Source organism: Wyeomyia smithii, chromosome 3, assembly GCF_029784165.1.
Source record: "Wyeomyia smithii strain HCP4-BCI-WySm-NY-G18 chromosome 3, ASM2978416v1, whole genome shotgun sequence".
Classification (NCBI taxonomy): Eukaryota; Metazoa; Arthropoda; class Insecta; order Diptera; family Culicidae; genus Wyeomyia; species Wyeomyia smithii.
Window position 1 is genome coordinate 263361665 of NC_073696.1, and position 14080 is coordinate 263375744.

Below are 14080 nucleotides of genomic sequence, written 5' to 3' on the forward strand. Positions count from 1 at the left end.
CGCATCGTTAAACGAAACGAATTTGCAATTGAAAAACGTAATTCTGTCTAGCCTATCCAGTACAGACAAAACAACTCGACAGTTTATTACGGCGGATAAAAAGCCGCAGTACGTACGCTCGGTAAAAAATCGGTATAAAATACGCTCTCAAAGCACAAACGAATCGAAACAATATTTTAAAGCATTCAGTGCAAAAAAAACGACCGGTGTGTTAGCATATGCCGCTGGGGATTCTCAGTTGGTTTTTCCCACGTTCAGGTGGTCGGGATTTTGTTACGATTTTTTCCCTTAAGTGCATAAAGATTGCTTTTTACGACTGCAAACAACAGATTCGTTTCTACGGAGCGTGAGAAAACTTGGCAAAAAGCTTTTTCATCCACATCAAAAACATTTAGAAATTTATGTTTTTGGTATTTGAGCAGGATGGTAGACGAAAAAAAAACGAAATTAATGGAAGATAGGGTATCGACCCCACCGAAGAAAACCGCTGCCGTAGTAGTCCGATAACTTATAGGTATGCGTGGAAGTTTAGCCATATTTGCGGTTCGGTAATAACTTTGAACTGTACTCGGTAGATGCATTAAAATATGTTTATGAAATAACGTTGCGTTGCTTCGTCTTTACGGCGTCAACCGTGTATCTTTTAAATCTAAACATATAAAAATGCAGCTCTGTCTGTCTGTCTGGTTCATATAGGCTTGGAAACTACCGAACCGATCGGCGTGAAATTTTGTATATAGGGGTTTTAGGGGCCGGGAAAGGTGACTAAGATAGTTCGAGACCCCTCCCCCTTCTGTAAGGGAGGGGTCCCATACAAATGAAACACAAATTTCTGCAAATCTCAAAAACTAACCAAGCAAATGAAACCAAATTTGGCATTTGGATGTTTTAGGAGCAACAAATATGTTCATGTTGATTCGACACCCTTCTCTTTTCTGGAAGGGAGGGGTCCCATACAAATGAAACACAAATTTCTGCACATCTCAAGAACTAACCAAATAAATGGAACAAAATTTGGCATGTGGATGTTTTTGGGAGTAGCAAATATTTTTTTTTTTTTAAAGGTAGCGGGGAAATCCGCAAACAGACACCTGAGAAGAGAACTCAGGGTGTGGGGATGAGACTAGGGGAGAGATGCTGGGGTAGTTACACTCGCCCAGACACCTACTGATCCCTGTCCCGACCCACTAAAACCCCTCCAGTCTCCAGCCCTGGTCTTCCCGGAACGACGGTTAAGTATTACGTCGGGGAGTGGCTTTTGTGCGTGATGCACCCTCTTTACTCTTATAACCTCCTAGCTAACTACCTGGAGACTGGTAATTAGCTACCACTGGCGTGTTGGTGGTTGACCCGCCACACACGTTGCAGCTCCAGAACAATCTGAGAGGCGGCCGCACAGACCGCGTCCCAGATGTCCGGGTCGTCGCACATCCTCCGGACTAGATTGTCCGGAGTAGTGCCAGGCCCGCTCACAGCCATCATGTTGCTCCTCGCTCTTGCGAAACGGGGGCATACGAAGAAGACATGCTCAGCAGTCTCCTCCTCCACGCACTCGGGACACATGGGGGACACCGCGTGTCCGAACCTGTGCAGATATTGCCTGAAACAACCATGGCCTGACAGGATTTGTGTCAGGTGGAAGTTCACTTCACCATGTCGTCTCCCGACCCAGCCGGATATCTCCGGTATGAGTCGGTGCGTCCATCTGCCCTTTGTGGAGTTGGACCATTCCCGCTGCCAGCGGAGCATCGAGAATGACCTTCTGGTACCTCGTATGCCCCTTGTGTCACGTTGGTCGAAACACTCTCTGTCCTCCTTGATGGCGATGCTGATAGGCATCATGCCGGACAAGACACAGATTGCATCGTATGACACCGTACGATACGCACTCGCAACTCTTAGGCACATGAGCCTGTAGGTACTTTCCAGTTTACCACGGTAACTGTTAGTACCTAGCGCTCTGGACCACACTGGCCCACCATACCTAAGTATGGACGAAACCACGCTGGCAAGAAGTCTTCGCTTGCTGCCATAAACCTCTGAGCTATTGGACATCATACGAGATAGTGCTGCAATAGCCGATGAGGCCCTCTTACAGGCATAGTCGACGTGACTCCCGAACGTGAGCTTGTCGTCCACCATAACCCCCAAGAGCTTCAGGGATCGCTTCGAGGTGATGGTGCAGTCTCCGACTCTGACCACCGCCTGTTGCTCCGATTTACGGTTGTTCACAACCGTGACCTCCGTCTTATGATGCGCGAGCTCCAGTTTCCTGGAGCGCATCCAGTCCTCGACCTTGCGTATACAGTGCGCGGCCGTCAACTCGACCTCCTCGATAGACTCGCCGTAAACCTCCAGCGTTATGTCGTCTGCAAAGCCGACGATCACAACCCCTACAGGGAACTTGAGTTTCAACACTCCGTCATACATGACATTCCACAACACCGGGCCTAGGATAGAACCTTGCGGAACTCCTGCGGTAATTGGGACGCACTTCTGACCCTCCTCCGTGTCGTAAACAAGTACTCGATTCTGGAAATAATTTTCCAGAATCTTGTACAGCGACACCGGTACATGGATGCTCCTGAGCGCGAGCGCTATGGAGTCCCAACTGGCACTATTGAACGCATTCTTCACGTCGAGCGTGACGATTGCGCAGTAGCGTATTCCCCTTCTCTTGCGCTGGATTGCTACCTCCGCCGTCTTGATGACGGAAGAGATTGCGTCCAGCGTGGACCTGCCCTTCCGGAAGCCGAACTGGTTACCTGCCAGACCGTGTACACCCTCCGTGTACCTCACCAGTCTGTTGAGGATGATCCTCTCAAGCACCTTGCCCGCGGTGTCCAGCAGGCAGATAGGCCTATATGCCGATGGGTCCCCTGGCGGTTTCCCAGCCTTCGGCAATAAGACCAGTCTCTGCCGCTTCCACCTGTCCGGAAAGAGACAGTCATCCAGGCACCTCTGCATGACTGCCCTGAACAGCCCGGGGGCCGTTTTAATCGCCAGCCTGATCGCCAGGTTAGGGATACCATCCGGTCCCGGTGCCTTGCTCACCTTTAGGAATTTAGCGATCACGATGAGTTCCTCATTCGTAACCCTTGCCTCTTCCCCTGCCTCGACACGGCTGTCGTCGCTCACGGATTGGATGCTCGGCAGGTTGGCCGACCATCTCTGGTCTATGTCTGAGATACTGGAACGTCGGACGTGAGACTCGACTGCCGGAGGCCAAGGACTTGGCTCGTGGCGTGGAAAGAGTCCCTCGATGATACGCTCCAGCATCGCTGGTGATCGCTCTGCAGGCGCCAGCGCGCCTTTAGTCTTGGCCATTACGATCCTGTAGGCGTCACCCCACGGATTTGTATTGGCACTCGCACATAGCCTATCGAAGCAGGCCCTCTTGCTGGCCTTTATCGCACTCTTTAGCATCGATCTTGCCGAACTGAATGCTGCGCGGCGCTCTGTCCTCTCTTCTTCGTTTCGCGCACGCTGCATCCTCCGTCTCGCACGGAGGCACGCACTGCGAAGGTCGACTATCGCGTCCGTCCACCAGTAAACCGGTGGCTTTCCATTCCTAGGTTGGCGAGTCCTAGGCATGGTGGCGTCGCACGCCCGCGATAGCATAGCAACTAGTTGGTCAGCAGTCGGGCGGAGCCAACTACCACCCTCGCGCTCCCTTCTCATTGCCTCTTCGAATACCTCGGCATCAAAGTGCGATGTCTTCCACCCGCGAACGGTCGGATTGTTGGCTCTACCCGTCGCTTGCCGCCTCTCGTTGTTGTCTACACTATAACAGACCGCCTGGTGGTCGCTATTAGTGTAGCCATCGTCTACCCTCCAGTTCTTGATCAGTCCTGGGCTGGAGAACGTCACGTCAATGATCGACTCCGCACCATTTCTGCTAAATGTACTTTTGTTCCCAACGTTGGCCAGATCTAGGTTGAGCTTTGCAAAAGCCCCCAACAGGATCTAGCCCCTCTGGTTCGTGAAGCGACTTCCCCACTCAACAGCCCAAGCGTTGAAGTCGCCCGCCACCACCAACGGCGTTAGGCCCGTTAGCTCCATGGATAGGAGGTCGACCATCTGGGTGAACCTTTCGGTAGACCAATGTGGCGGAGCATAGCAACTGCAGTAGAACACTCCGTTTACCTTAGCAACTACGTACCCTTCTTCTGAGGTTGAGACAACCTCCTGAACCGGGAACTTGCTGCCCTCAAAGCACCGGAAGCAAATGTCTGGTTGCTGTAGTATGCCCAGAGGACATACAGACCAGTAGCAAATATGTCCATGTTGATTCGACACCCTTCCGTCTTCTGGAAGGGAGGGGTCCCATACAAATGAAACACAAATTTCTGAACATCTCGAGAACTAACGAAGTAAATAGAACCAAATTTGGTAGGTGGATGTTTTTAGGGGTAGCAAATATATCCATAATGGTTTGACTCCCCTCCCTCTTCTATAAGGGAGGGGTCCCATACAAATGAAATACGAATTTCGCACAGCTCGAGAACCAATCAACCAAATACAACCAAATTTGGTATGTGAATGTTTTTAGAGGTAACAAGTATGAACATAGTAGTTCGACTCCCCTCTCTCTCCTGAAGGGAGGGGTTCATAACAAATGAAACACAAATTTCTGCTTATCTCGAGAACTAACCAACTAAATGGAACCAAATTTGGCAGGTGATTGTTTTTAGGGGTAACAAATATAATGGTTTGACATCCCTCTCTCTTCTAGAGAAACGCCTGTTTACAAATTTTCATGATAACCTTTTCAATAATTTACAAATAATGAAGTTTCACACTTCTCTGTGACTACATCACAGATACAGAAAAAATATGCCATAGAAACATACTTGAGAACTCACGTACACAAATTAGCATGGTGATCATGTTAGGTGTTTGAGAGTTTACAAATAATGAATTTGCTTCCCCTCACCTTGCCACGCTGATAAAATAGATAAGATTTAATGTCGTTGAAATATGTCAGCTACTATAGCTTTTACATACCGAATTTAATGATGATGATCATTAACACATACTCAGTACGCCAACGAGAGATACGGATCGATATAAAATGGTCGAGGAAGAAGTTTTAAGTTTATAGAGTACAAATTGACCTTGTTTGCGCTTATGAGATAGAGCAAACCTAGTAGATTCGTTTCGTGTCTTGGGTTTTCGAGTATGAATACATTCTCACGGTGATATAACAGACAGACGAACAGAAAGTCGCGTGTACATCTATTACTGGTCGACATAAGCGATCAAGTGTTGCCATTAAGCTCAAAATAGTTGCCCTAAGATGATTATAGCTTTTCGACCATTCTTGTGAATTTTGGTGCCACTAGTGTATGCAGAAGTTGACAAAGTGCGGTAGAGTTTTTGCTCGCCAGGTTCGTGGCTTCTATGTTGGCTTATGGGAAAACTCATTTAAATCTCTGAAAAAGTTATCTTTACTAGAGGCACCGGAATTCCCAAAAATGGTTGAAGTGTTATAATCTTTCTTTTTTCCAGTTTGAGCTACGGCAAAACCTGTGTTCATCAGTGTTATTTATATCTAGAGGTATGAAAAACCATCATAGAAACATTTCTCGTACCTAAAAACGAAGTCTTTTTTAAGTTTTCCCTTCCCCCATAACAAGGCTTAGTAATATTTTGCATTACCCCCTTCCTCCCCACAAATCTTACGTTACATTTTCTTCTGAGTAAAAATTGTTTTCAAAGAAGAAACATTTTCTAACATATAGCATATTCGTAGAGAATACTAACAAAACAAGTTATATAATTCAGTTAATATCGTGTTAAAGAAAATAGAAAGAAAAATTAAATCAATGGAGTAAAACTCATAATCATTCAGCTAAGGCGAACTCACTTCTTCATCAATTCACAATCGTTTAAAATCCGTCCACGTGGAATGTGGATGGCCCCCTAGCAAAACTCGAGGTACAGATTTTTTGAAAAATAAAGGCAAATTTACTCAGATTTACTTACAAGTTCTATTGCTATTTTGCTATTATAACTTTTTTTATTGCGAACATTCTGGATTGTGCAATTCGAAGGGATTCAGAAAATATAGGAGTTTTGATCGGAAATGTTACCAGTATATCCATAAAAAAACAATTTTGTTTTATTAACACTTTCTGTACCCAACCCCTCCGGAGCCGAAACAATGAAAATTCTTTTACCTGCCATTCCGCAAGATCTGAACCAATTTTGATCGAACATTTTTCAGAAGATCACAACTAATTTAATCGACCGTTTTTGATTTGGCTGAAACTTTGCGTTTCTATGCACGTTTCTATGGGCAGAAGAAGTCTATTGGTTCAATGTTTTGAAACATGACTCATTTTTAAAGCGCTATTGACTGTAGAAGAAAGGTATTTATGATTACAAATAGTTTTAGAGGCATCGGTGTGACGTCTTCTGAAAGCTGCAAATATGCGGATATGCGGATTGTTCGATCATGGGAAAATCAGGAAAAAAACTTAAAGGGTATCGAACGTCTTCGTCAGTGGTTTTCTTCGGCAGTTTTTCTGCAGCAATCTTATGCAAAAGGGGGCCGAAGAAAACCACTGACGAAAACGTTCGATACCCTACCTAGTTTTTGAAATAAAAAAAATTTTTTTTCATGAAATTTTTTTTCGATTTCTCAAATTCATTTTATTCTAAATGCGATTTTTAGAATGATCATTGATATATCATCTCCAGAGATATAAAAAGCTTAGAAAACAAGGTTTTGGGCGAAAAATGGCACTTATATTATAAAGGGGTAGGGTCCCACAAAGCGAGGGGTGCATAGTGGTACAAGAGCTCAACATCGTGAACTTTTTTCATTTACTCTCCAAATACTGGTTTTATTGACATACTTTATGTTGAAGAAATCTAGTATAAAAAACCTCAGAGAATTACAAAAAGCTTTCCTTCGAAACTTTTTTCTTCTAATTTCTTTTGCTGTGAAGATACACCATTTCGTATCAGACTAGTCCTTAAAATTCGATTGTTTTAATTTCGAAAAACTGTTGCATTTAGAAGGCAACAATGTTGCGTATATATTTGTATATTATTTAAACACATAACTTTGAAGAAGACACAAAAAAGATAGCTTATACACAGATTGAATTATTGCTACAAAAGCTCCAAATCGTTTTTTTTTTCAATTGCGTTGTAGATAATATTATCTCTAAAAACATTGCCCAGGACCCTTTCCTTTTATCTCTTCTTGTCTTGGAGATAAAACGTTTTGTATTAGACTAGACCCTGGAATTAGATTTGTTTCAAATATCTAAAATATAACGACATATAACGACTATAACGATACCGTCTAGTTTCCCATACACGAATGTTTTTGCCTTTCTCCTAGAAAGGTATAGCAATCACTTGCAAAACCGAAAGTATAAAAGTGCTCCAAAGGGCCGAATGGCATATATCACTCGACTCAGCTCGACGAGCTGAGCATTTTCTGTATGTATGTGTGTGTGTGTATGTGTGTGTGTATGTGCAGATTTTTATTCTCACTCACTTTTCTCAGAGATGGCTGGACCGATTTTGTTGAAATTAATTGCAAATGAAAGGTCTAGTTGCCCCATAAAACCCAATTAAATTTCAAATTAGAGGTTATGTATCAAAATGTAAAAATCATGAAACATCATTATCTCGAAAACTACACAACCGATTTGAACAAAAGATTACGATTGGTCTCAAAAGAACGGGCTACCTGGAAAACCCTTAAGTTTTAAATTTTATAAAGATTGGACATATGGCTCAAAAGTTATGAAAAGAAACGTGTTCTGAAGACTGTTCAATCTCACTCATGTTTCTCAGAGATGGCTGGACCGATTATCATAAAATCAGTGTCAAATGGAAGGTCTAGTTGCCCCATAAGACCCAATTGATTTGCTTTGGACTGTTACTTTGCCTGTTATGTTTAAAAATGTGAAATTCAGATATGAAAAGGAACATATTCCGAAGACTACTTAAACTCGGCCATTTTTGTCTGTTTTTTCTGCCAAAAATGGCCGATTTCTGTCTAACATGAGTATCTCCGGATCTAGAATGATACACAGCAGCTGAAATCGACCACAGACCCAATTTTGGATTCTAGGTTGGCGACCTCCGGTTCCTGGGAAACAGCCGAAAATGATCGAATAACACCCAATATGGGTGTTTCTCCAACCAGAAACCAGAAGTTGCCATCCTGCAACTCATGATGGTGTCTGAGGTCAATTTTTAGCTTCTTGCAACATTCTGGCTCCGGAGATACTCATGTTGGGTGGTATTTGGTCACTTTGGGCTGTTTTTCAGAAACCGAAAGTCGTCATTTTGAACTTTAAAATTGCCTGTGAAATCAATTTCTATCATCTGGGAGTTATTCTGGTTCCGAAAACAATCATATTGAATGCTAGTTGGTCATTTCCGGATGTTTGCCAGACATCTGAAGCCACCATCTTAAAATTCACGATTGTGTCTGTGATCAATTTTTAGCTTCTGTGCATCTTTCTGGTACCGCAGATACTCATATTTAATGGGAATCGTCCATTTCAGGCTGTTTTTCAGAAACTAGAAGTTGCAATCTTACAATTCAAAATGTTGTCTGTAGTCGATTTGTGGTTCCAGAGCATCATTCCGATTTCGGAAATACCCATATTGGGTGGTATTTGGTCGTTTTCCGCTGTTTTTCCGAAACCGGAAGTTGCCATTTTGGATTACATAATAGCATTTGGAGACAATTTCTGGATTGAACGTCATACTGGTTAAAGAAACACTCATATTGGGTGGTATTTGGTCATTTTCAGCTGTTTTCCAGAAAAAAAATGTTGCCTGAGGTCGATTATGGAACATATTTGTTACCACTAAAACATTCACCTGCCAAATATGGTTCCATTTAGTTGATTAGTTCGTGAGATGTGCAGAAATTTGTGCACCACTATGGACAGATTTGTATTTTCTTGATTGGTTATTGAGCTGTGCGAAATTTGTGTTTCATTTGTATGGGACCCTTCACTTATAGAAGAGGGAGGGGTGTCAAACCATTATGCACATATTTGTTACTTCTAAAAACATTTACCTGCCAAATTTGGTTTCATTTAGTTGGTTAACTCTCGAGATGTGCAGCAATTTGTGTTGCATTTGTATGCAACCCCTCCCTTCCAGAAAATGGAGGGGTATTAAACCATTATGCACATATTTGTTACCTCCAAAAACATTCACATGCTAAATTTGGTTCCATTTTCTCGGTTAGTTTTCGAGATATGCAGAACTTTGTGTTTTACTTGTATGGCACCCGCCCTTCAAAAAAAGGAGGGGTGTCAAAACATTATGGACATATTTTTAACCACTTAAAAAATTTACCTGCCAAATTTGGTTTCATTTGGGTCCATATCGCATATGGCTAGCTACATACATAGCTACATACAAATTTTCACGTCGATCGGTTCGGTAGTTTTCAAGCTAATATGGATCAAACAGACAGACAGACCGGACTGCATTTTTATATGTATAGATTACAGCATCAATTTTTTAGAACCTAAAGAGTGAATATACATTTACTGAATTGAAGCGTTCATGTAAATTTATTTTTACAAATAATAAGTTTAAATGAGAAAGGCTGGGTCTGACCGCTAGGTGGATTAATTTAGGTTTTTTCCCTTGCTGTTCACCTTATTCCCATGTCGACGATAGCATGTATGGTTGTATATAACATTCGGTGTGCGATACACACATCCTTCAGTGCACAGCCGCTCTATTACCGACATTCACACGAACAGCTTCTTCTCTTTTCTACCTTCACAATCCAGAAGACATCCTCCGAATAGTGCCGAATCGACACACGAAGTACATTTTCGTTTCCTTTTGCTCTGTTGCCAATACGTTCTCGATGTGACTGCCGGACTGCTAGCGCTGGTAGGTATCACGAACAAACAGCAACAGAAAAAATATCCTTAGAAGCCAGTAAAAAAAGTCTGTACACGCAAAAGTTTAAGTCTTGTACAATCGTTGTGTCTTCCCGATTCGCACAAATGTTGCACAGAAATCGCACAATAAATGTGTGAAACGCATAACGCAACAGTTGTACTGCGAATACATTGACATAGAATGAAATCAGAATATGTATCATATACCGACACTTTATTCCTCACGTCGAGTGTATTAGTGACTGCTACCCATGGATTATTATTTGTCATTCTGTGCACGCGCTTTTCTCTTAAGCGACGAGAGAAATTTCTCTCTCGCTCGTAGAATGTCCATGTATGTGCGACAAGACTAGACACGTCACATACAATTTGCAGGTTGCTCTTTCGCTTCTCTTTCGGTTCGAATTGCGACGCGCAAGGCGATATCTCGTTGCTTCACGAAATGAGCGAGACACCCGTGCTGTACATACTTGATACCAGTGTTGATAGTCTCACTCATACTGTCGGTGTGTGCTTGCTGCTATTCAGAGGAATGCATGAAGAAGAAAAAGTATCTCGAAAGCGTGTGTGCAAAAGACTTATAAAGAGTAGCATATGTCTCCTCAAGCAGAAAGGAGAAGAATGGTTTTGCTTCTCGCTCGCTTTGCAATGCTGCTTGATACCATGTTGAAACGGTTTAGGTGTAGTAGTTTCGAGCTGCCAAATACATTGGAGAAACGCTAGAGCATTAATTGCGTCATGCCCAACACGCAATCATTGTACTGGTTCCGAATTACATCAACAATTGCGCTAAAAACACACAATTTTGTACTGGTTTCGCACCATCCAACTTTTGCGTGTACCATTGGGGTGCCTGATCCATACACACAACTATGTAGAAGACATCATCTTTTTTCTATAAAGACCGAGTTATTGCAAAAAAAAACAATAAAAAAACTTTAAATTGCATATCAGGCCTCGAAGATACTGGAAGAGACAATCATTTCAATCAATGTCTTATCGTACCCTTTCTTCCAATACAGCACTGATTTCATATGAAATGTATTACTGCGTTAGGATTAGCTGATCAGACCACGAAAGACTCCATGGTTTCTTTTCCAAAGGCTCTTATTATGCGCTGCGCTGTTCTGCGGTTATGCGCTTATCATAGTAAATTATCCTATGCAGGTTTTGTCTTTTAGTTTTGGCTTAAATGTGATCTGGGGATGCACAAAAAAATAATTTCTTTTTTACATTTCTTGCCAATAACTCGGTCTTTGTAGAAGCTATCTTTTTTGTGTTTTCTTCAAAGTTTTGTGTTTCATTGAGATGCAAATGTATGCTGAACATGATTGCCACCTAAGTGCTACAGTCTTTTAGATGTTGAAAAAAAAATCGAATTTTAGAAAATGGTCTGATACGAAACGCTGTACATATTTGTAAAACAAGAGAAGTTAGAAGAAAAAACATTACTACAAACTTGCTGAAGACTTTCTTAAGTGTAAGACTGAAAAGTTAGATTTCGCAGGGCCACTAGCGGTGGAAACACAAACTAAACCTAGTGGTCGAAATTTTTTTTCGATGCCAAATGTCTTAAAAATGCATAAAACGTCGAGATCTGGTGTTATCCCGAAAAAAAATTTTAACCAACAATCGACCTCCTGGGACTTAGCCGTTTTTTTAACAACCGAAAGCCTAATATGGAATATTTTAAAACGGGCTTTTAAAATGACTTACAGCTCGTTCCAAACCAGATGCAGTTCATTTGGTATCTCAACTTGATTTTCATTAGGGTGGTTCATTTATTTTTTTGCTAGGGTGGTTCCAAAAACAAAAATGACAAAAAAATGATAGCTCAAAAAGTCCAAAACAGGCTCAAACTAAAAAAAGGTTGAAAATTAAAAGTCAGGAAGACAAAAAATAAAAACTCAAATAGTCATAGAATATGATAATTCAACAGAAATATATTTAAAAATCCCAGTATGATAAAAAAAGAAGTTTGAGAATTAAAACATTAGAAAGGGAGAAAGGACAAAACTGCAGAAATTTCAATATTTTCAAATTCTGAAATTTAAAAATGTTAACGTCTTAAAGTATAGAAGTCTTAAAAATCTGAAATTCTGAGCATCTACAAATCGAAAAATATAGAAAAATAAAAGTTAAAGTTTGTGAAATCCTGTGAGGTCCACAAGTCAATAGGTCAAAAATATTTCAAAAAACCTAACAGTTTGAAATTGAAATAAACAAAAAATCAAATGTTAAACAAATAAAAGCCCAAATAGCTTGAAAGATGAAGAATAACAAAAATTAAAGAGTTAATCATTAAATTCGTTGTTAGTCAAAAGTCGTAAGGTAACAACTTTTAGAAAGATGAACGAGGAAAAGGTCGAAAAGCCAGACAGTAAATTATGTGTTAACTCCGTAATGATCTCTCACTATGAAATTTTAAACAAAAATTTGCATTTCAAATAGTTAAAAACTCATGCATCAGTTTAACCCCAGACCAAGATTACTTTCCAGGGTTAATAAGTTAAAAGATTCAAAAGAAATTATCCTCTCAAAATATACTGGTCTTGAGGTATTATATGTAAGTATTATTTGTGTGTATTGCTTACAAAAAGCTCCAGTTTTAAAAATTGGACCAATTTTGTTTTGTTCATAAATTAATAGAATTACAAGTTGCTGATATTTGACGGCACCATAAAGATACGCTTGTAAACAGTTGTGCAGTTCAAAGACATTCGTTTAAGATAAGTCTTCGAGGATAGAGTAACGCAAGATACGAGCAGCAAAATTCAAATTTATCAGAATCATTGCAGAAACAAACATATTTGAGACCCTAAACCGAGCAATTTGATCGAAATTTAAAGTATAGGTGAATTCATAGCTATTTTCGGGGTACATGTATCTTAGAACGTAAATAAAACAAAATAGTAGATGAGCTCGAGGTTAGAAAAAGGTTATGCGAAGAAGAGTAAACAATCTTATCCCTCTTTTTCGCATTGCTGTGAATATTAGTTTAAACCGTAAATGGAGAAGTTCAGTGAGTAATCCAAAACTTTTTCTATTGGGTTTATCATCATTACCACCAACCGCGCGAGCGGGTACCTACCTATACCTTGAAATACAATTTCCATCAATGTTCGTTCTCGTCCCGCTCAATTACAGTTGGTGTTTGTTTGAATGGGGGGATGCACCCGCGGCCACCCACACCCACCGGTGTCCTTTGTCGTCGCCGGTGCTGGTGGGCCTTTGGGAGGATGATGAATTATTCATAATAAAAATTTACCTGCCATATTTGAGCTCTAGCTGCGTGGAGAATTACAACGGTTTTGACTTATTCTGCATCCGTTTTGCAGGTACGAGTGCGTGTGCCTGTGCGTTGAGTGCTAGCTTCGATTCGTTGTCCGGAGGTGCCATCAGCAGGAGCATAGCGTCCGCCGTGGGGACTCTGTTCGGTATGACTTATTTTTTAAACATTTATCTTTAATCGAAACCTAAATCTTGATTGAATCATTTCATCACGATATGAGTGTTAATGTTCCTGATTTTAATGGCGTACGTTTTTATTATCTCTTACGTGGTCGAACGATGGAACGCTGCTCTACTATACGACCTAATTCCGATGCGGCTCATCACACGTGCCCCCCGAACTACGTACGCATGCAGGCCGTCCTCCGGATTTCATCGCATTCGGCATCACTCTACTGATGACCTTCGTGCTGGCGTTGGGGGCTAGCAAATCGGTGCTCTTCAATAACGTCCTCAATACGATAAACCTAGCCTCGTGGGTGTTCATCCTAACGGCCGGTTTGTTCTACGTCGACACATCCACGTGGGCCGAGCACGAAGGCTTCCTCCCGTACGGATGGAGTGGGGTAAGTGTTGCTTAGGCACATAAACGTTGAAAAAGTGATTGAATGTGTGCCTGCTGGATGTGAAAAAAATATCGGACTGTGCACGCCACATGACAGTTTGTTGCAATTATAACTACTACCACCCCAAATCCAATCTGGCAGAGTCTAGCTAAGTCAAGCTACGAGGAGGCACAGATTAATCAAATTTATTGATTTCATGTTTGTTGCCTTCCATGTATATCCTGGACATGACGTGTAGCCATGGTTCGAATCACACGGGGAGGTTTTTTTCGTAGTTTCGATTTGACTCAACAGGTTATTTGCGGTGAATGGGTT

At 41.6% G+C, this 14080-nt stretch overlaps 1 protein-coding gene across 5 annotated transcripts in view; it reads left to right on the plus strand.

The window, feature by feature from the left end:
* Positions 1-14080, plus strand: part of LOC129731086 (probable cationic amino acid transporter) — a 112888-nt gene that overhangs the window by 77894 nt on the left and 20914 nt on the right. For all 5 annotated transcript variants that reach the window (XM_055690840.1, XM_055690836.1, XM_055690841.1 and 2 more), the window contains 2 exons: positions 13247-13345; positions 13557-13765. In XM_055690840.1, the coding sequence (XP_055546815.1) occupies positions 13247-13345; positions 13557-13765 (308 nt within the window). The remainder of the gene's footprint in view (positions 1-13246; positions 13346-13556; positions 13766-14080) is intronic.